General features: G+C 48.4%; 1 protein-coding gene across 2 annotated transcripts; it reads left to right on the top strand.

The window, feature by feature from the left end:
• The first annotated feature begins 9,174 nt into the window (after window positions 1-9,174).
• Window positions 9,175-20,226, top strand: tax1bp1a (Tax1 (human T-cell leukemia virus type I) binding protein 1a). Of its 2 annotated transcripts, none has more exons than XM_028992168.1 (17): window positions 9,175-9,274; window positions 10,466-10,688; window positions 11,110-11,212; window positions 11,358-11,548; window positions 12,251-12,397; window positions 12,802-12,899; window positions 12,980-13,070; window positions 13,162-13,299; window positions 13,382-13,633; window positions 13,713-13,937; window positions 16,590-16,644; window positions 16,748-16,899; window positions 17,297-17,383; window positions 17,943-18,090; window positions 18,213-18,361; window positions 18,798-18,883; window positions 18,977-20,226. In XM_028992168.1, exons 2-17 carry the CDS (start codon window positions 10,518-10,520, stop codon window positions 19,185-19,187), a joined length of 2,304 nt encoding a protein of 767 aa, XP_028848001.1. In that variant the 5' UTR covers window positions 9,175-9,274; window positions 10,466-10,517; the 3' UTR covers window positions 19,188-20,226. The 2 variants fall into 2 exon arrangements, with proteins under 2 accessions (XP_028848001.1, XP_028847999.1); XM_028992166.1 differs by having other exon boundaries at window positions 16,590-16,656.
• Window positions 20,227-22,251: the final 2,025 nt, after the last annotated feature.

Here is a 22,251-nt window from a genome sequence, read left to right as displayed (position 1 = left end):
CCTGTTGAAGGTCCTGCTCTGAGATTAATACCCTATTACAGGTCCTGATCTGAGGTTAAACTCCACAGGGGTGGTTTAGAAAGTGAAAGTGATTGTTTTGTCATTGTGATACATATTGATACGGCACACGTTGCACGGAACAAAATGTGCCCCCTGAATTTAATCCATCACCTTTAGTGATCAGTGGGCATGAGCAGCACCCAGGGAAATTGTCTGGGGAAGGTACCTTGCTTCAGTGACACCTTCCATTTACTAGCCCACTTCCTTAGCCACTAGGCTACCACTACCACACGTGGATCTTTGTCAAATAAACAAAGATGTCATCTTCCACCACCCATCCTCACCACCTTCTATAGATGGACAATTGAGAGCATTCTGACCAGCGGCATCACTGTCTGGTTTGGGAACTGCACCAGATCAAACCGCAAGACCCTACAGCGGAAAGTGAGTATAGCTGAGAAGATCACCAGAGTCTCTCTTCCCTCCATAACATGCTGCATCAGGAAAGCCACCAGCAACACGAAGGACCCTACACACCCTTCACATGCACCCTTCACCCTCCTACCATCCGGAAAAAGGTACGAAGCACCCGGGCCCTCACTGCCAGACTCTGCAACAGCTTCATCCCACAGGCCACAAGACACCTGAACACTAGCGTTCAAAACATATCTGTATTACATTTCTATTACAGCACCATTTGCACATTACCACAGCGGCGTTGTTACTCCGCACCTTCATGACATGTGTCACTCGTTTTTTTAAGCCCTGTCTGTTGTGTTATTCTTGCATTTCTTGTGTCCCCTGTTTTCACGTTATGTAACTGGTTTGTCTGTTGCGAACGCGCACTTTATGTTGGTATGTAACGTTGTTTAAACGTTACATGTAGCACCAGGTTCCGGAGAAATGTTTCACTACGTACTGTCTAACATGTATGTGTCTGAAATGACAATAAAGCTCAATTTGAACTAAATTCAGATGATGGTTTGTCTCAAATTAAGGCATAATCTGGGGGGAGTCATGGGGATTCAGAGTCTGTGCTGAAAGAAACGTCGCCCTTACACACTCCAGCGTTTCAGTATGTTCCCACACGTTTTATTTACCCTGCGAGCTTTGTAGAGGAGCGATATTGTTTAAAATAATTTAATAAGCACTTTGTTTTATGGCAACTGTTATTATTTTATTATTTTATTGCAGCTCACGCAAGCAGCGGCTTTGCAGAGCATCCAGTTCGCTCCCCACACCTTGTTTTATTTTACTGCATCTCACTTTACTGTGCGGCAGCCACCACACCGGGAAATTTCCCCTTTTCCCAGGCAGTCCTCCAGAGCCTCTCTCTCTCTCTCTCTCTCGCTCTCTCTTGCTCTCTCACACACACAAACACACACACACACAGTAACAAGAAATAGCATAGAGCTGGCTGCAGGGTTTTACTTTTGTGTTTATTGGGTGGGTCATGATCTCAGAGTGTATGTGTGCAAGAATTTTTGGCTAAGTGTGTGTGTGTGTGTGTGTGTGTGTGTGTGTGTGTGTGTGTACACCGACACTCATCACATTTGGTTCTTCTCTTCACACAGTTCAGTCAGAATCTAATAAAGACAGAACAGAATGTGGGTTTGTGTGAGTTTGCTCTACACACACACTCACGCCCTTTAAACCTTCATAGTGTCCTGTCTCTCTGTGAGTCACAACAGGCTTGTCTCCAGAATAGCGTGTGTGTGTGTGTGTGTGTGTGTGTGTGTGAGTTTTATGATGATGCTCTGTTTGTAGTAGATGAACTGAACAGCCACTTAACTCTAAACAGGTTAATGGAGTTTTTATGAGTCTGAGCTGCAGTCAGGTGACTGCTGGTGTGTGTGTGTGTGTGTGTGGGTCTGCATTTGCGTGACTTGTAAGAGGCCTCAGAAGGGAAAAAGAGATAAAGATAGGACGTCCCCAACCCCCTTCACCCCACCACACACACAAAGTATACTATACAAAAACAGATACTGTCCACAAACACACTTTTGTCACACTCCACCCTCACACTATTACAAACACATTTACATTTACGGGATTTACCAGACGCCCTTATCCAGAGCGACTTACAATCAGTAGTTAAAGGGACAGTCCCCCCCTGGAGACACTCAGGGTTAAGTGTCTTGCCCTGGGACACGATGGTAGTCAGTGGGATTTGAACCTGGGACTTCTGGTTCATAGGCTAGTGTGTTACCACTAGGCTACTAACACCTTGCACACACACACACACACACAAAAACAAGAGGTGATATTTTGTGTTGACGTTTGAATTTCTCCACATCAGCTGCACGTCAATAGAAATCATGTAACCATCATGAGCTGCCTGATTCATGTGTGTATGATCACACACACACACACACACACACATACACAGACACACACCCTTCTAACATATTCACAGAAACGTAACTACAGAACTAACTAACTAACTACAGCTACCAAATAAAAATACACACCATAGAACCACACACACACACACACACACACACAGAAATACTGTAACATAAATGAAAGCCGCTGTTCCACTGAGTTGATTGGTTGAGATGATTGATCTGAGTCCCTCTCTCCAGGTAGTTTATAGGACATAATCAATATTGATCTGGTTAGACGCGGGTCGGACGCGCGGAGTGTGAAGATGCTGCTCCATCTGCGCTCTGACAGGATCAATGAGCGTTAGAGGAGAGGCGGGATTCCACAGGACGGCGTGTGTGCGTTAGTAAGGGTAAAGAACCTTGTTTCCAGCAATAAAACCTGCAGCCAGACGGGGTCTCCATGGCCCGGGTTCTCCAGCCTGATCAAGAAACCGAGGAACCAAGTCAATTTCACACCAAATTGAAATTCTCGGTTCATAAAACCATTTTAATGCAGCAAATAGTGTTTTCAACAGAGGCCTGTTCTACTGCAGTTACTGTGTGTGTGTGTGTGTGTGTGTGTGTGTGTGTGCGCGCAAGATCCATCTTCTTTACACGGTGACAGTCTCGTAGGAGCAGTTTGCCCTTTTCACTCCCAATTTGACCAATACACACACATTTACCTGCTTACCTCGGCCCACCGCTCCACTGAACTGTGTGTGTGTGTGTGTGGTAGGGTGGAGGGATGAACATAGAGTTTATGTACATGAAGGTGTTAACAAACAAACATGAAGGTGTTACAGCATTTTATCAACGTTGTATGATTGTGTGTGTTTCATTTGAGAGTGTCCTCTGGTTTGTGTGTCTGTGTGTGATGAAGACGTACGTGTGGAGATGAGGCAGCTAGATTAGTGGTGACACTGAGCCCATGCTATCCCATAATTCCCTGTCAGCACAGCCGGACCCTGGTTGATGACACGGCAGAGGCTCCGCCCCCCGGGGGCTCCCAGTTCTGTTATGCCAGGACAGAAATAAGGGATGATGGATGGGGGCGGAGTCAGGAGTTATAACTGTAAACGCTTCTGTCAGACACACACTTATTTTTCCTGTCCTCAGGTGTACATGGTAAACACACACACACACACACACACACACACTTTTACTGCTTAGTTCTGGCCTCAGTTTGTGTTTCAGATGCCAGTAAAGCTAAAGGAGCTACAAAGACCCCCAGGACAACCCTGTCTGTACAGGGGTCAGAAAGGGGAGGAGCCTCATAAGAAACAGCTGTCTGATTTGAGGAGCAGGAGGCAGACAATACTGACAACACAGTGTGTGTCTAACAGAGTTAAATCCCATGAGATCAGAGTTCTGGACGACAGTGAAAATGATTGTTTTGGTCATTGTGAAACAGTGCAGCACAGCAGACGATGACACAATGAAATGGGTCCTCTGCTTTAACCATCATCCTTGGTGAGCAGTGGGCAGCCATGAAAGGCTGAGGGGACGGTACCTTCAAGGGGACCTCAGTGGCACCTTGGCGGCTCGGGATTTGAACCGGCAAACCTTCTTATAAAGTAAAGTGAAGTGATTGTCATATGTGATACACAGCACAGCACACGGTTCACACAGTGAAATTTGTCCTCTGCATTTAACCCATCACCCTGAGTGATCAGTGGGCAGCCATGACAGGCGCCCAGAGAGCAGTGTGTGGGGACGGGGCTTTGCTTAGTGTCACCTTGGCGGATCGGGATTCGAACCGGCAACCTTCTGATTACGGGGCCGCTTCTTTAACCGATACTGGCCCTGGGTTGCTCACAATGGTCATCATTTACAAATCTGGCCCATCGCCATGGGAACAGCGTCTGGTTAATTCTGGTCAATGCAATGATCCCTCTTCCAATCAAAATCATTATCATAACGAGGCTACAGTCACCTGGGACACACACACATTAAAGAGAAATGCCTTGTTAATTTAGGATTTTGATAAAGCTTTATTTCATATTATAAAAATAAAGTAGCAAAAGGATCCTGAGCTCAAGTGTACTTGTTGTGTGTGTGTGTTTGTGTATGTGTGAAGTTTCTTGTTTTTTGTTCTGATATTTTAACGTGTGCCTCGTTTATTTCCTTTGCTGCTATATAAGTGTTGTTGGGTTCAACAAACACTGGGGTGTGTGTGTGTGTGTGTGTGTGTGTGTGTGTACATGCACGCTGGCCGGTGGCGTGCAGACGTCAGTGTGGATCGGAGACTCTTTCATGTGGTGTTAATGAGAAACCGCGTCCTCGCCGCTGCTCATAAACTCAGACAAATTAAAAAGCAAATATGAATCCCAGGCAAGATGGCTGCCGATGGGAGGCTGCTGGCATACAGAGGTCAGACTGGACATCACACACACACACACACACACACACACACACACACACACAGCTGACAGGTGCTACTTCCATCCAACTACGGAGATACCTGCTGACATTCATACCTTTACAGAACAACGATTCTGTTTAAAAACAGGCAAATGCACACACACACACACACACACACACACACACACACACACACACACACACACACACACACACACACACACAGTAATAACTTGCCTTAATGAGAAGGGTTAGTTGCATTCAGAGGTTTAATTTTACAGCCGGATAAAAGACTGACTCGTCTCTCAACTGTCTCGTCTGTTTGTATGCATGTGTGATGTGTTGTGTGTGCGCACATCAGAACACACGCACAAGATTATAAAAACACAAGATACAACGCAGTGTGAGGTGTGTAAACATGTTTCATTGTTCTTTAATTTGAAGATCATTTATCCGTCAGTGACAACAGGGGGTGTGTATGCATGTTTGAAAGTGTGTGTGTGTGTGTGTGTGTGTGTGTGTGTGTGTGTGTGTGTGTACTGTTTACATAAATGGACTTTAAACTGGAGTGTGTGATGGAGAGTGAGAGACAGGGAGTAGTCCATGATGTCGCCTCCAGTTTTAATGAGTGTGTAAATGACCACATCAGACACACACACACACACACACTGGTGGTATGGCCGGGTTGTAAAATATGTTCTGTACTTTTTATGTCTTTTAAACCATGATGACTATTTAAGGGCACTTAAATTTCTCTCTCGCTCTGTCTTACACACACACATGCACACACACACACACCTGGATATCGTTCACATGGTTAAACCACAATTTTATTAGTCTCTGAACTAATTAAGACACACACACCCTCTCCATGGCTCTGCAGTGTGTGAGACGACGCTCTGTACCACAGTGTGGTTCTATTTGTGTGTGTGTGTGTGTGTGTGTGTGTGTGTGTGTGTGTGTTTGCATTTAAGAACTGGTTTAATTAATCAGAAGTTTATTACACACACACACATGCAAACACACACAAAATGTGTAATCACACATTAAAAAGGCAACAAACTGGCTTAATCACAAGCAATCTTATTAACCACTAAACATGTGTGTGTGTGTGTTTGTTTGAGTAATAGCCTTTTAACTATGGTCTCACACACACACACATAAACACACATTAACATCAGCAGAGTGTGTCTGTTTAAAAGCCAATCATCTTTCATACAGCTCCCCAGAGACACACACACACATATATACGTAACAGCTGGGCAGCAGGCCTGGCCCCGCCCCTTAAACACGCCTCCTGAGGTTTGAATGACGGTTCTAAGGGCTAATTAAGTCCCCACTTTATCATGTTCAATTAAGCGTCGCCTTTACAATAGAAGAAGCGTCGCCAATCACATTAGAGCATGACATGTTCTACCAGACATGGTTCCACGGTGCTGCGGACCCTGATAAAAGGCCGAGTGAAATTAAAAAGTAAACGTGGGCGGGGCTTGTCATTAAAACACATGTGTTGATCTGTGCTGAAATAATATACACTAATAAAGTTCTATCAGTGTTACAGGAAGACAAAATGTGATTTGATTGTGCATTAAAACTGCAAATCAAAGTCATCCAATCAATCAAATAATTAAGTGCTGATAAACACAGTGGTCAGTGATGATTAGAACGTTCCAGAACATGGAACAGTCTGTAGTGAAACCCTGATTCGTAAACAGAGAACGTGGAACCCAAACACAGTAGGACATGGAAGAAGAAAGGATTTCCTCAAAACAAAACCACTTGTGTTTTTAACGTTGTCTGCCAAAACATTAATGTGGCACATTTCAGTTAAAAACTGCCTTTATCTCAGAGTCGGAGTTTATGAGCAACCACACACACACACACACACACACACACACACACACACACTGTGAGAACCGGGACTAAGGGGTGGAAGCAGCCAGGTTTTTGCCCTCCTCTTTGCTACAAACAAAATAAACAGAAATGGTTCAATGATCTCTCTCTCTCACACACACACACACACACACATTACTTCTACAACTATCTGCACATATGCACACACACACAACTTCAATTCAATACAAGTTATGGTCAGTCAGTGAAAGGGGCGGGGCTTAGCTTTGATTGATAAGCCCCAGTGGGGCTCAGAACAAGAAAACACAACAGATGACAAGCAGAAGCTGGAGTACACACACACACACACACACACACATACACACACACACACGGTGCAGTGTCCCAGCTGCTGTGTGTCTGTTTCCATCTCTGAACTCGGACCCCCCTTGCTCGGGAGCTTGTTATGTTAATTCTCTCTGTTCTGCGCACCGCCCTCAACACCGGTTAGTTAACTCTGACAGCAGGGCCATTTCAGAGCCCCCGTCACCATGGCAACAGCCCCACCCGCCCCGCCGAAATGTCACTCAGCCGAACCCTGCGCCGCGCCGGACCTCGTAATCGCCCCAGCTGCTGGCGGAGACAGAGCACGAGGACCGGTTCTAGCAAGACACACACCACCTCCGACCTGGTGTCAAGATACGGGTGTGGCCAGCATGTCACTTATCATGGTTACAACTGGGAAGATGACGATGATGATGATGGTGGGGGTCAGTTCTGTACAGAATTCCACAAAACTGCATAAACCCTGGTAGAACCGAGAAACATGTGCGCCGTTCAATAACACCGATCATGTGTCCAGTCCTGCGTGTCTCGAATCGTATCTCCCTGCATATCACAGAGCTGCTGAAGCTCCACCCCATCAGTATAGCACACACACACAATTATTTTACTTTTGAAAATTTACATTTACAGCATTTACCAGACACCCTTATCCAGAGCGCCTAACAGGGACAGTCTCCCTGGAGACACTCAGGGTTAAGTGTCTTGCTCAGGGACACAAAGTGGGGTTTGAACCTGGGACCTTGGGGTTGCTAGTGTACTACCAGCCTAAAAATTAGGAATCAGAACATACTCGGAACAAACTTTACTTTAAAAAGTAAAGAGAACGCAAAACACATGCAGGCCTCATCATGCACACACAAGCATGAGTGTGTGTGTGTGTGTGTGTGTGTGTGTGTGTGTGCGGCATCACTGTAACTGCAGTGGAACATGTATAATTACTGTTAATGGGCCGAAAGCTTGTTAGGCCAAACACTCAGTCTGAGAGAAGGACTGTGAATGTGTGTGTGTGAATGTGTGTGTGTGTGTGTGTGACGTAAGTCCTGGTTTGTTGTGGGTGCAGTAAGGCGACAGCAGACTCTGAGGTTTAAGTGTTTGGGTTTATTACAAATCATTTACAGAAAGACAAACGGACAAAGAATGAGTGTGTGTGTGTGAGAGAGAGAGAGACTTTGTGTGAGTTTGTGTGTGTCTGTATCTTTTATAGATATTTTATGTGTAGATGCGTCTCTCAGCCAAACCTTACTGACGCACTGGAGGTGGAACAGCAAAGCCATGAGAACAAAGTGCTATCAAAGGAAAAACTAAATGAACCTCTCACTCGCACACACACACACACCATATTTTTCTACATCTACAAGACTAAAACAAGAATGACTGTCACTGTGTGTGAGTGTGTGTGTGTGCTGGTGCAAAGGTTTCCCCCTGCTGTCCTTTTCAGTCATGACAGTCCGGCTAAGAAGCCGTGTGTGTGTGTGTGTGTGTGTGTGTGTATGTGTAAAATAATTCTTTACAGTGGCACACACACACACACAGACACACACACAGTCACCCTCCAATAAACCGACTGAAAGGCAGTCTGGCCGCCCAAGTGACGCCGGTCAGTAAACAACCTGCAGCAGTCTGTGTGTGTGTGTGTGTTTGTGTGTGTTGAGGAGTGGTGCTCGGCCTCCTGTGTTCACTGAGGAACAGGGTGTGTTTACAGTTATGAGGACCTCTTGCATATGAAGTTCAGGTGTGTGTAGGCGTATGTGTGTGTAGACGTCGGTGTTTACTTCTGTAGAAATGAGTGTCCAGAGTCATTCCAGGGAAGTGGTGGCCTAGCGGTTAAGGAAGCGGTAATCAGAAGGTTGCCGGTTCGAATCCCAGTCCGTCAAGGTGCCACTGAGGTGCCACTGAGCAAAGCACCGTCCCCACACACTGCTCCCCGGTTACATGTAGATGAAAAATTTCACTGTGTGCACCATGTGCTGTGCTGCTGTGTATCACAAGTGACAATCACTTCACTTTACTTACAAAACCACATTCTAGCTTGTAGGTTCAAAAAACCTTTTATTTTATTTCGATGTTTGACTGAATAAGATGACGGACAAGTAACACGAGGGCATCAGTAATTTACAGACAGACAGATTGATCCTTTATTCATTCAAGAAATTAGTAGTTCTACTAAATAGTAGAATTTCTTACTAGCAGCTCGTCCAATAAGCGCAGAGGGAATTAAATAAAAAAATGGTCGAGGGTGGAGGGTGTTTGCTTCAGTCCATCGGTGGAAGTGACGTCACAGTCCGCAGCCTGGTACCCAGGAAGAGGCGCGCAGCATCCTCTGCATCCTCGGCACCTTCAGCACCGCAGCATGGCAGCACGAGCGTCAGGTACCGGCGACGATCGACGATTATCGGTTTTCGATCAGCCGCCGCGAAGCCTGTAGACCGCGCGGGCGGGCGGGCGGGTCGCGGACGCGCGGGAATCCCGACCGCCGCCACCGCGCATCCCCGCCCCGGGTCTCCGTGTCGACGTTTACCGCGGGGACGTCCGCGACGGTCGACGCGGGAGACGGATTCGTTCGTTACAACCGAGATGAGAATCCCCGCTGGCTCGGCGGACGGGCGGAGCCGAGGGGCGCCGCGCAGACGGAATCTCCGACCAATCAGAGTTCACAGCGTCGGTCACGTGGGCGCCCGAAACTTCCGCTTTCCAGGTTGTGCGCAGGTTGTGCGGTTTCTGTCTTTTGTGCCACGTTTTACATTTTACGTTTACAGCATTTACCAGACGCCCTTATCCAGAGTGGTAGTTACAGGGACAGTCCCTCCCTGGAGACATTCAGGGTTAATTGTCCTGCTCAGGGACACAATGGTAATAAGTGGGGTTTGAACCTGGGTCCTCTGGTTCATAGGCGAGTGTGTTACCCACAAGGCTACTACCACCCTACTTACAATCAGTAGTTACAGGGACAGTCCCCCCCCCTGGAGACACTCAGATGTTAAGTATCCTGCTCAGGGACACAATGGTGACACAGGGCCAGTGGTGGCCTAGCAGTTAAGGAAGCGGCCCCGTAATCAAGGTTGCTGGTTTGAATCCCATTCTGCAAAGGTGCCACTGAGGTGCCACTGAGCAAAGCCTGTCACGGCGCCTGTCACGGCTGCCCACCCATCACTTATCCCATCACTCAGGGTGATGGGATAAATGCCTAGGACAAATTTCACTCTGCTGCTGTATATCACATGTGAAACACACTTTACTTTGGTAGTAAGTGGGATTTGAACCTGGGTCTTCTGGTTCATAGGCGAGTGTGTTAACCACCCACACTCTTTTGTTGTTCCAGCGGGGAGTCCAGATCTTTTAGTTAAATGAACAGAACATCAGTAAACCACGCTGGCGTGTCGGTCTGGCTTCCAACAAGCTCGACCCGAAAACTCGGCAACGCATGTTAACAAAATCGGGTTCAAAATCATGCACTTCATGCATTTATGGTCAGAAACTCATCACAAATAAACAATGATGAAACTTGACTCGCACCAGTTCGAAGATTCACCTCCCGTTATTTTCTGCTGCATTTCGAACAGAGCGGTGACCCCTGACCCCTGCCTGTTTTCCTCCCGCCGACGCCCGAAGCTGATGATGGCGTCATCGTTCCCGGCCTCTGGCACCATGGAGACCTCCAGCTTTGCCCACGTGATCTTCCAGAACGTCGGGAAGAGCTTCCTGCCGCAGGCGCCGCTGGAATGTCACTACACCCTGACCCCCGCCATCACGCCACACCCCAAAGACTGGGTCGGCATCTTCAAGGTAAACACACACACACACGACACACACAGAGTAAATATTTAAAATAATCCGCCTCGCTCTCCCTTTTTACTGAACAGAACGAGTCTGGTTAGAACCCCGGAACGTTCTCCTCCCCTCGCCGGTGGTCCCGTGCTCCCTTGTAAAGAACAGGGCGGCGGGTTTTACAGTCGCTGGAAAACTAACTTCAAATCAACCGAATCAATTAGAGCTTCGTTACAGCGGCTCGTTAACGAAGCGCCGAGATTGAGCTGCTGGTTAATTGGACCGGGGGATTATGGGGGAAATTGAGATTGGAAACGATGAAAAGGTTCATGCGAGCAGATGGATCTGTTTTATTGGCGCGCTGTAAACGGGGTCGAACAGCGTGGGCTTTACGAGCGCGCGTGTGTGTGTGTGTGTGTGTGCGTGTGTGTGTGTGCAGGTTGGTTGGAGCACGGCGAGGGATTATTACACCTTCCTGTGGTCTCCCATGCCTGAGAATTATGTTGAGGGATCAGCGGTGGACAGAGTTGTCATTTTCCAGGGTAAAACACACACCTACACACACACAAACACACGCACACACTCACAATGTACCTGTAGGGGCCAATGAGACTTCATGGAATTTTTCTCTCAGGGAACCTTGCTTCTTCCTGTTTGTTCTAATGGCTCCACCCCATGGTATCCTAGGTTACTATGTTCCTCGTAGCGATGGTGAGTTCTACCAGTTCTGTTATGTGACGCACAGTGGGGAGATCCGTGGAGCCAGCACGCCATTCCAGTTTTGCCAGGCCACACCTACAGGGGAGGAGCTCCTGACCGTGGAGGATGAGGCAAACTCGGACATATTGGTTGTTACGACCAAAACTGGACTGTTGGAGGTAGAAAAACAGTGGGAGGGGCAGAACTGATGCAGTGGGAGGGGCAGTACTGATGCAGTGGGAGGGGCAGTACTGATGCAGTGGGAGGGGCAGTACTGATGCAGTGGGAGGGGCAGTACTGAGACAGTGGGAGGGGGCGGTACTGATGCAGTGGGACGGGGCGGTACTGATGCAGTGGGAGGGGTTGTACTGAGACAGTGGGAGGGCCAGTACTGGGACAGTGGGAGGGCCAGTACTGGGACAGTGGGAGGGCCAGTACTTAGACAGTGGGAGGGACAGTACTTAGACAGTGGGAGGGGTTGTACTGATGCAGTGGGAGGGGCAGTACTGAGACAGTGGGAGGGGGCAGTACTGAGACAGTGGGAGGGGGCGGTACTGATGCAGTGGGAGGGGGCAGTACTGAGACAGTGGGAGGGGCAGTACTGAGACAGTGGGAGGGACAGTACTTAGACAGTGGGAGGGACAGCTCTGAGAAAGTGGGAGGGGGCGGTACTGATGCAGTGGAAGGGGTTGTACTGATGCAGTGGGAGGGGCAGTACTGATGCAGTGGGAGTGGTTGTACTGATGCAGTGGGAGGGGCATACTGTTGTTTGTTGTCACTTCATTTCAGACAGTGCACCTCAACTGACATCACTCTCTCTCTATCCCCCCCCCCCCCCACACACACACACACACAAACACACACATCTTGACTTTCTTCAGCAGCGAGTGTGTGTGGTGCAGCAGGAGTGTATGGAGCTGCAGAGGCAGGTGTGTGTCTTGCAGAGAGAGAGGGAGGAGCTGCAGCAGAAATACATTCGCCTCCAGCGGGAGAGAGAGGAGGAGAGAGAGAAACACACACACAGCCAGGTATACACACTCACACGCACACACACACACACACACACAGTGTTTGTCTGTTAGCTGCTACGCTCTGCTGATCACACATGAAAGATCTCGACACAGAAGCACTGTGTGTGCTGGTGTATTTGAGTTTGAAGGTGTGTGTGTGTTTTGAGTCAGTCATCCTGGACATGCGTCACCATGGCGATGCTGGGCTGACCACAGTGAGAGTGATCATGACTTCAGGAACTGGTTGAGTCTGAGTGTGTGTATTACACAGTCAGGTTGATTGAGAGAGATTATACTGATTGATTGTTGAATTAATTAATAATCATAAATCACATAACTTGAAAGTGGTCTGGTCATACAGCGCCACCCTGTGGTGGGATTAATGTGTGTGTGTGCGTGTGTGTGTGGGGTGGTGTGTGTAGGAGCTGCTACGTTTGTGTCAGGTGGAGAAGGAGGAGGCTGGGCAAAGGCTGCAGGAGGCGCAGGAGAGGAGGAGAGTGGTGGAAGAGGAGTTGGAGCGGTGAGACACACACACACACACACACACACACACCAAGAGACACAACACTCCACATGGTAACACAGATGTGTGTGTGTCAGTCTGAGGGATCGGCTGAAAAAAGTGACTCTGGAGAAGGAGAGTCTGGAGGCACAATTGAAGGTAGATCGAGATGAGAGAGAACTCCACAAAGTGAGTCTAAATCCCACATTCGCCCCACTCTTCACCTGGCCATGCCCCTCTCGTACACTGTGTGTGTGTGTGTGTGTGTGTGTGTGTTTAGGCTCACATGCGCAGTGCAGAGCTGGAGAACACCAAGTTGACGGCAGAGCTGCAGATGTTGAAGGCGGTGGAGTTGAACAGGGAAGTGACCATCGCCCAGTACCAGGAGGAGCTGCAGAGACTCTGCCCCACCGACATGGTGAATCACAGTGTGTGTGTGTGTGTGTGTGCGTGTGGATAGAAAGCAAACACTAGATACTGTGTGTGTGTCTGTGTTGCAGGCCGAAGCCAATCATTTGAAGGAGCAACTGCGTCAAGCTGAGGAACAGCTTCAGTCGTCAAGGCAGCAAGCAGCCATGCTGGGGGCGGAGTTACGTGATGTGTCCAGTGGGCGTGACCACACTGTAGCAGAACTCTACAGGGTACGCCTGGAGGCAGACGCCCTCAGATCCAGCCTATCAGAAGCACAGGCGGAGAGCCAGCTCGCCCAATCACAGCTGGAGCAGATCAGGCAGTCAACCAATCAGCAGCAAGTAAGGACATGAATCGATGGTCATTATAATTTCTGCTCAGTACCCATCATTCTCTCCACCCCTGTACGTTTACCTGTAGGGTGTGGCCTCAGCAACAGCAGAGGGTTTGGACTGTGACATGGAGGCAGAGCTTCACAAGGAGGTGGATGACCTGAAGCTTCGTCTGCAGATGGCAGCTGAGCACTACAAGGAGAAATACCGCGAGTGTCAGCGACTCCGCAAGCAGGTCACCAGGCTCAGCCTTCAGCAGCAGGAGACTAACGGAGCGCCCCCTGGTGCCACGCCACCAGACCGGCAATCAGAGGTGAGAGCTGGGCGGAGCTCTGAGGTCTTGGGGTGTGTCATCATCAGGTTGTCCAGGTTACGGTTGGTGTCAGCAGCATCAGGTTGTCCTGGATACGGTTTGTGTCATCAGACTCAGGTTGTCCAGGATACGGTTGGTGTCATCAGACTCAGGTTGTCCATGATACGGTTGGTGTCATCAGACTCAGGTTGTCCATGATACGGTTGGTGTCATCAGACTCAGGTTGTCCAGGATACGGTTGGTGTCATCAGACTCAGGTTGTCCAGGATACGGTTGGTGTCATCAGACTCAGGTTGTCCATGATACGGTTGGTGTCATCAGACTCAGGTTGTCCAGGATACGGCTGGTGTCATCAGACTCAGGTTGTCCATGATACGGTTGGTGTCATCAGACTCAGGTTGTCCAGGATACGGTTGGTGTCATCAGACTCAGGTTGTCCAGGATACGTTGGTGTCAGCAGACTCAGGTTGTCCAGGATCCGGTTGGTGTCAGCAGCATCAGGTTGTCCAGGATACGTTGGTGTCAGCAGACTCAGGTTGTCCAGGATACGGTTGGTGTCATCAGACTCAGGTTGTCCAGGATACGGTTGGTGTCATCAGACTCAGGTTGTCCAGGATACGGTTGGTGTCATCAGACTCAGGTTGTCCAGGATACGGTTGGTGTCATCAGACTCAGGTTGTCCAGGATACGGTTGGTGTCATCAGACTCAGGTTGTCCAGGATCCGTTGGTGTCAGCAGACTCAGGTTGTCCAGGATACAGTTGGTGTCATCAGACTCAGGTTGTCCAGGATACAGTTGGTGTCATCAGACTCAGGTTGTCCAGGATACGTTGGTGTCAGCAGACTCAGGTTGTCCAGGATACGGTTGGTGTCATCAGACTCAGGTTGTCCAGGATACGGTTGGTGTCATCAGACTCAGGTTGTCCAGGATACGTTGGTGTCAGCAGACTCAGGTTGTCCAGGATACGGTTGGTGTCATCAGACTCAGGTTGTCCAGGATACGGTTGGTGTCATCAGACTCAGGTTGTCCAGGATACGGTTGGTGTCAGCAGACTCAGGTTGTCCAGGATACGGTTGGTGTCAGCAGCATCAGGTTGTGAATGTAAAGTCTGTAGAGGTGTTTTGTGTACATTGCAGTTTTTTCTGTATATGTATCTGTGTGATGTTGTGGGTGTGTGGGTGTGTGTGACATTATGTGTACAGTCATGGCCTGAAAGATACAAATACTGTTTTTCACAAAGTTTGCTGCTTCTGAGTTTTTAGATCTTTTTGTTAGTTTTTTCTGCATTTTATAAGTTTTATTGACTATGACATTGTTTATGCAGAGTCAATATTTTTTTGTCAAGACCTCTGCAATTCGCCCTGACATGCCGTCAGTCAACGTCTGGGCTAAATCCTGACTGATGGAGCCCTGTTCCTTCATAATCTGTGCTCGGAGTTTGTCAGAATTTGTGGGTTTTTGTTTGTCCACCCGCCTCTTGAGGATTGACCACAAGTTCTCAGTTGGATTAAGGTCCGGGGAGTTTCCTGGACCCAAAATTGTTCCCCAAGTCACTTAGTTCTCACTTTGGCTTGATGGCTCCATCATGATAAAAAAGGCATCGTTCTTCACCAAACTGTTCTTGGATGGTTGGAAGAAGTTGCTGTCGGAGGATGTTTTAGTGCCATTCTTTATTCATGGCTGTGTTCTGTTGGCACGAGACAAAACTGCTGATAGCATCACCTTTTCTTCACCGGACAATCATTTTTCCAGATGCCCCAAACAATCAGAAAGGGCTGTCATCTGAGAAGTCCTCACCAGTCCAATCCCTTTCCTTACAGAATATCAGTCTGTCCTTGATGTTTTTTCTTGGAGAGAAGTGGCTTCTTTGCTGCCCTTCTTGACACCAGGCCGTCCTCCAAAAGTCTTCTCCTCACTATGGGTGTAGATGCCCTCACACCCGCCTGCTGCCATTCCTGAGCGAGCTCTGCACTGGTGGCACCCCGATCCCGCTGCTGGATCATGTTTAGGAGACGGTCCTGGCGCTTCCTGGACTTTCTTAACAGAGGAAGAACAATGATTTAAAGCATCACCCGCCTTCTAAAGCATCCAGTCTGCTGTTCTAATACAATTCAGAAGGACAGAATGATCTCCAGACTTGTGTCCCCCAAAATCTCACTTGTGATAACAAGAGGATCACTGAATTGATCTCAGCAGGTCCTTTTGTGGACCTGCTGGGGGGGGGAATTTGGTTCATTTTCATTGCAAAGAGGGACTTTGCATTTACATTTACATTTACAGCATTTATCAGGCGCCCTTATCCAGAGCGACTTACAATCAGGAGTTACAGGGACAGTCTCCCTGGAGCAACTTAGGGTTAAGTGTCTTTCTCAGGGACACAATGGTAGTAAGTGGGATTCGAACCCGGGTCTTCTGGTTCATAGGCGAGTGTGTTTCCCACTAGGCTACTACCACTTTGCAAATCATCTGAACACTCTTCACAACATTCTGGAGGATATGCAAATTCCCACAATAAACATGGAAGCTGAAAAATTTGTGAAAACCAGGATTTGTGTCACGTTCATAACTTTTGGTCTCGACTGTATGTGTGTGTGTGTGTATGTATGTGTGTGTGATGTTGTGTATTAAATCTATGAGAAAATATGTTTCCAGGAGTCGGTGGCAAATGATGATGCGACCGAAACCACAGACGAGACCAAAACGCAGGGTACTGACTCGGGTACAGACACACACACACACACACATACAGACACACATACAGACATACACAGAGTGGCGGTCCAGCGGTGACCTGCTGCTGTGTGTGTCAGGTGGTCTACTTGGGGCTGCAGGAGAGACGCAGGACGGAGAGAAAACGGACGATGAGAGCGGCGGCGAGAAGGATGAGGAGGAGGAGGAGGAGGAGGAGGAGGAGGAGGAAGATCCTGCTCTGATGGAGGAGAGGTGGAGAAATCAGCTGCAGGTTAACACACGCGTACACACACACTCTCACACTCACTGCTGTTTGTATAAAATTGTGACAGTTTCATAGTTCACCCCTCTCTTCACTTTGACCCCTGTCCCTTTGACCCTGGACCATCACTCAAATAATGAAAATTAACAAAAGAATTATATTTTGGGATATAAGAAACATTAGAGTTGATCTGTTGTGTGTGTGTGTGTGTTAAGCTTTGATTGTTTAAACTGAAGTATGTAAACATCCAGCTAAAGTCTACCACACACACACATGCACACAGAGACAGAATGTAAGTTCTCTGTGTCTTTAGGATGATGAAGAGACCTGAATTACACACACCAATCACCCCCAACATGCTTACTGACATGCTGTGTGTTTTGTTGTGTGTGTATCTGTGTTTCAGACCCGGTTGGAGGAGAAGAATCAGGAGGTTGCAGCACTCAGAGAAAGCCTGGTTGACGTCACTAAGGAGAAGGAGCGTCTGGAGGCGGTGAGCCTCTTTTGGAGTGTGTGTGTGTGTGTGTGTGTGTGTGTGTGTGTGTGTGTGTGTGTGTGTGTGTGTGTGTGTGCAGAGCTGATCTTTTGACGAAGAAAAGTGAAAGTGTGAAGAGATCCATCAGCGGCTTGTGTCCGGCAGCTACATCTTCAGCTGTTCTGTAGGAACTGTGTTCTGCAGTTCACACGCCTGTTAGACAGCAGCTGTCCTAACACACACACACACACACACACACACCGAGCAGTAAATGCCATCCTGTCCCTGCAGCACAGTGTTAACTGCAGGATAACGAACAGGGACCCACTAATGATGAGTGCTGGAGTCCAGGGTCAAACAGAGACGACAGCCGGACACACAGTAAATGGTGCTGAGTGTGTGTGTGTGTGTGTGTGTGTGTGTGTGTGATAAATCTACAGTATTTAAAGCATGGAAACCTGGAACGACCCCTGTGTTGTCAATCACACACCTCAGAAATCTGCATCTTGGGCCCTCTTCATTGGTTGATTGTGGTGCTGGTTGCCGTGGGAGACGCGTTGTGTGTTCTGCTCTGCAGGAGCTGCGTCAGTGTGGGGTCCATGTGGACGGGTGTGGGGGTCCCGTGGTCCTGCTGTACCCCCTGCCCTATGAACAGGTCCCCGCCCCGCCCCCCCTCATCTCCCAACGACCTCCAGACCTGCAGTACGGCAACCCCTATGCCAGAGGTACTGTCTGTCTGTCTGTCTGTCTGTGCGAAATACCTGTATTAATGTTAGTATCTCTAAAATCTAGAAAACATCTCAGTCATCTGTCTGTGTGTGTGTGTTATTTTCCTCTCCATCCCCAGATGGTGCTGATGGTGCTTTGTCTCCTGACCAGGCCACACGCCCCCCACCTGTAGCCCCAACCTGGGGGGGCGGAGTTGTGTGCAATCAGCCTTCGCGCAGCTTGAGTCCACCTGACGGCCTGGAGACTCCGCCTCTGGAGAAGAGCCATGTATGATATAAATAAACGCACGCACACATTCCCTCTCTCTCTCACTCACATTCACACGCACAATCTCACTTGCTTGTTGTCACACAAACAAATTCTCTCTAGCTTGCATACACTCTCACACACTCTCTCTTGCCCAGTCTCACCCACACAACTTAATATCTTCCCGAGACCCAGACTCTGTGACCTCCCCCTCCTCTCCACGACATTTTACTTCATGATGGTGATCATGAGAGAAGCTCGTTTGCATAAATCGGTAATTAGGGCTTGTCTCAGAGCTCGTTAGTGCATTAAAATGACAAGGGCGGGGCTAATTGGCTTTACTGGTCACCACGGTGACCTCTTTCCCTTTAAAAAGCCATTAACCTTTATGGGGCGCTTGGTGTGGGCAGACAAGCATGTCTGAGTGTGTGTGTGTGTGTGTGTGTGTGTGTTACAGGCTGTGGATGGTGAGGCTCCAGCACCATGTGACCATCAGAGTCCCACAAGCAATGAAAGCCAATCCAGCTTCTGCTTTGACACCAGGTAACACACATGCACACACACACACACACAGTTGACATTGACAATCTGTCTGTCCCTGTCTGTTTGTGATTGGCTGCCTCCACCCGTCCCCAGTGTTGGCGTCCAGAGGCGCTGCCCGTTGTGTGAGGTCATCTTCCCGCCGCAGTTCGAGCAACGCAGCTTCGAGCAGCATGTGGAGTCGCACTGGCGCGTGTGTCCCGTGTGTCAGGAGCAATTCCCACTGCAGTGTCAGCAGCAGCTGTACGAGAAGCACGTCCTCACACACTTCGACAACGACGTGCTGAACTTCCACAACTTTCACTAGACCACGCCCATAACCCCGCCCACAGCCTCATAATCACCGCTGGGTGTGTTTCAGCAGCTGTACGGGAAGCAAGTCCTTACACACTTCAACAGTGACATGCTCAACTTCCACTAGACCACGCCCATAACCCCGCCCACAGCCTCATAATCACCGCTGGGTGTGTATTTCAGCAGCTGTACGTGAAACACATCCTCACACACTTCAACAGTGTCATGCTCAACTTTCACCTCTTCCACTGGACCACGCCCATAACCCCACCCACAACCTCATAATCACCACTGGGTGTGTATTTCAGCAGCTGTACGTGAAACACATCCTCACACACCTCAACAGTGACATTCTGAACTTCCACTAGACCACGCCCACAACCTCATAATCACAGCTGGGTGTGTTTCAGCAGCTGTACGTGAAACACATCCTCACACACTTCAACAGTGACATTCTCAACTTCCACTAGACCACGCCCATAACTACGCCCACAACCTCATAATCACCGCTGGGTGTGTTTCAGCAGCTGTACGTGAAATACATCTTTACACACTTAAACAGTGACATGCTCAACTTTCACCACTTCAACTAGACCACGCCCACAACCTCATAATCACCACTGGGTGTGTGTTTCTGCACGATATAATAGTTATGGTCGCCGCCTTTGCTGCTCAGTCCTGTTTATCCCTTCATCCATGATGGCGGGATGATGAATTTATGCAGATTTCATCCAGAACGGGTTCATCTCTCTGTGTAATAAAGATGAAGACGAAAGAAATAGTCTCGTTAATTACTGGAGTTGAGACGTTCACTATCATGCTGATGTCTACACATCAGTGGTGCATGCTGGGTAATGGAACAGGCACACACATACACAGAAAGTCTGAAAGATCTCAAAAAGGTTGTAAAACTGGACGTATTTTCACTGTTTAAAATGTTAATGGACAGTAAATTCTAAAAATAAGTGACACAGGAAACAAAGAATCTCGACTTTTACACAAGATACAGTAAAAGCCAGATAAACGAGAATAAATCATTTTTACTTTGTTAATTTGCTCACTTTTTTGTATGTCTCTGGTTCAACAGAAATAGCAGTAAAGCAATAAGAACATCTGCAGAATTACTGGGGGTGTTCAGTATATTCTCAATAAGGAAGTCATCAGGCGTTCACGTTCAGGCGGCTAGTCATGTGCACAATTACAGTAGTGCAACGCACACTAAAATGCATCCTGAATTGCTCTTTAAGATATTTAAAATAGAATAAAAGAGGAAATAAGGCAAGTAAAAAGGTAAGCAAGCTAATATTTTTGTTCAAGTAAGAACACAAGATCCTGTACAGTATGAAGCAGGATGTAACGTTAAGTAAAACTAAATAAAATACTGAGTAAAAAGGTTGACAGATTGCAGGGTAGTGACGAGACGAACATTCAGATGGTCGGGGTGTGAGGGGTGTCGGCATGTCCTGGTTCAGCATTCTTGCTTCATTCCACAATCCTGGATCTGACGGGCATGTAGAGCCCAAGCCAGTATCCGCCTGGTGGAGCTGGAAACCAGGCCTGGATTGGAGGAGCGGACTGGCTGTAAATGAGTGATGTCTGGCGCGGGGGGTCGTTTTCCAAGCTGCTAATTAAAAAGCCGCCGGGTTTTAGTGCCTCGGTGAACAGCAGGATCCGGATGAAGATGGCGGCTGGACTGAGTTCCGGGCCAACCTCTAATTAGAGTTTCCAGAACTCCACAGGACGTGGAAAGCCTTCACACACACACACACACACACACAGGTGAGGGGGAAGAGGACATGGATCTGGTGAGGAACTTTCCACTCACTAATTGGCTTGTTTCTGACCAGATGTTTAAAAGTCAACAGTGCTTCTGAAAGGGGCTTGTCCACGACTCAGTGGGCCACGAGTGGTCCTTCCTGGGTTGCAGGGGTCAAGGTGGCCACTGCTCATGGCCTCCAGCACATCTTATTACGGGGTTACAGTGGTGGCCTAGCAGGTAAGGAAGCAGGCACCTTACTTCACTACAGTCTAATTTTACCCCGACGTTCTGGCCTGTCTTTAATAACCGTGTGTGTGGCGTGCCATCCATGTTCCTCTAGTGACAACACTTTGTCTTGGAGTCCTGATCTCAGCCCCCGATAAGGTGGACTGTTATCCACCGGGATCATGAATAGGATTAACATTGAGGTGACACTGCCACCTGCTGGCTGCTTCATGGCACAGATCTCTAGAGCAGGTCACCCTCGTCCTGAATTTTACTCAGGTCAAAGTTTCATGGCCAGTTACCATGGAGATTTATTGTAAGGGGGAGGTTCTTGTCCTAAACAGCAGCATAGAATAAAAACTTCAGAACTGCTTGTACCATATAAACAGACAGAGGTACCTTCTGATTGGCCCAACACAAACGGTGACATCATTCCTCATTCCAAACACCTGATGTAACAGAGGAACACAGGAGACCCACGCAGGCGAAGAGCATGATGGGAGGTCTGTTGTCAGGACTCCAGCTGCGGGCTCTGAATGAATGGGTTCTGTGTCTGAGTGGCACGGAGCTCCATATCTGTGGTGCTGATTTAATCAGGTTCTCAACCCAGAGACTGGAGGCTGCGAGGAACCCAAACTCGATTCACTCTTCACTGTTATATCTGCCCGGTCCGAAAACCACCATCCATGTACCTGATTCAGTCCAAGCCAGCATTTGTGGGATGTTATGTAAAAACAAGTCTGATCCATGAAGGTTCCACCCATGGAGACCTGGTACCACCTACCACAACAACATTCACATGGTGATTCATCTGGCCAGCCAGGTCCCCTACTTCCATCGCTCCATGGTCCAGTTCTGGCGCTTTATCAGTTGTCCTTCCTTGGACAGTTTATACTTTTATTTACATTGAGGGGCAGTGGTGGCCTAGAGGGCAGGGAAGCGGACTTGGTTGTGGGTTCAAATACCGAACCGCCAAGGTGCCACTGAGGTCCACCTGAGCAAGGTACCGTCCCCACACACTGCCCAACTAAGGGTGGTGGTTAAATACAGAGGACACATTTCATTGTGTCACTGTGTGCTGTGCTGCAATGTT

The sequence above is a fragment of the Denticeps clupeoides genome, chromosome 9 (genome assembly GCF_900700375.1).
Source record: "Denticeps clupeoides chromosome 9, fDenClu1.1, whole genome shotgun sequence".
In the NCBI taxonomy this organism is placed as follows: Eukaryota; Metazoa; Chordata; class Actinopteri; order Clupeiformes; family Denticipitidae; genus Denticeps; species Denticeps clupeoides.
The sequence above is the reverse complement of the archived record's forward strand: the minus strand, read 5'-3'. Positions and strand labels throughout refer to the sequence as shown.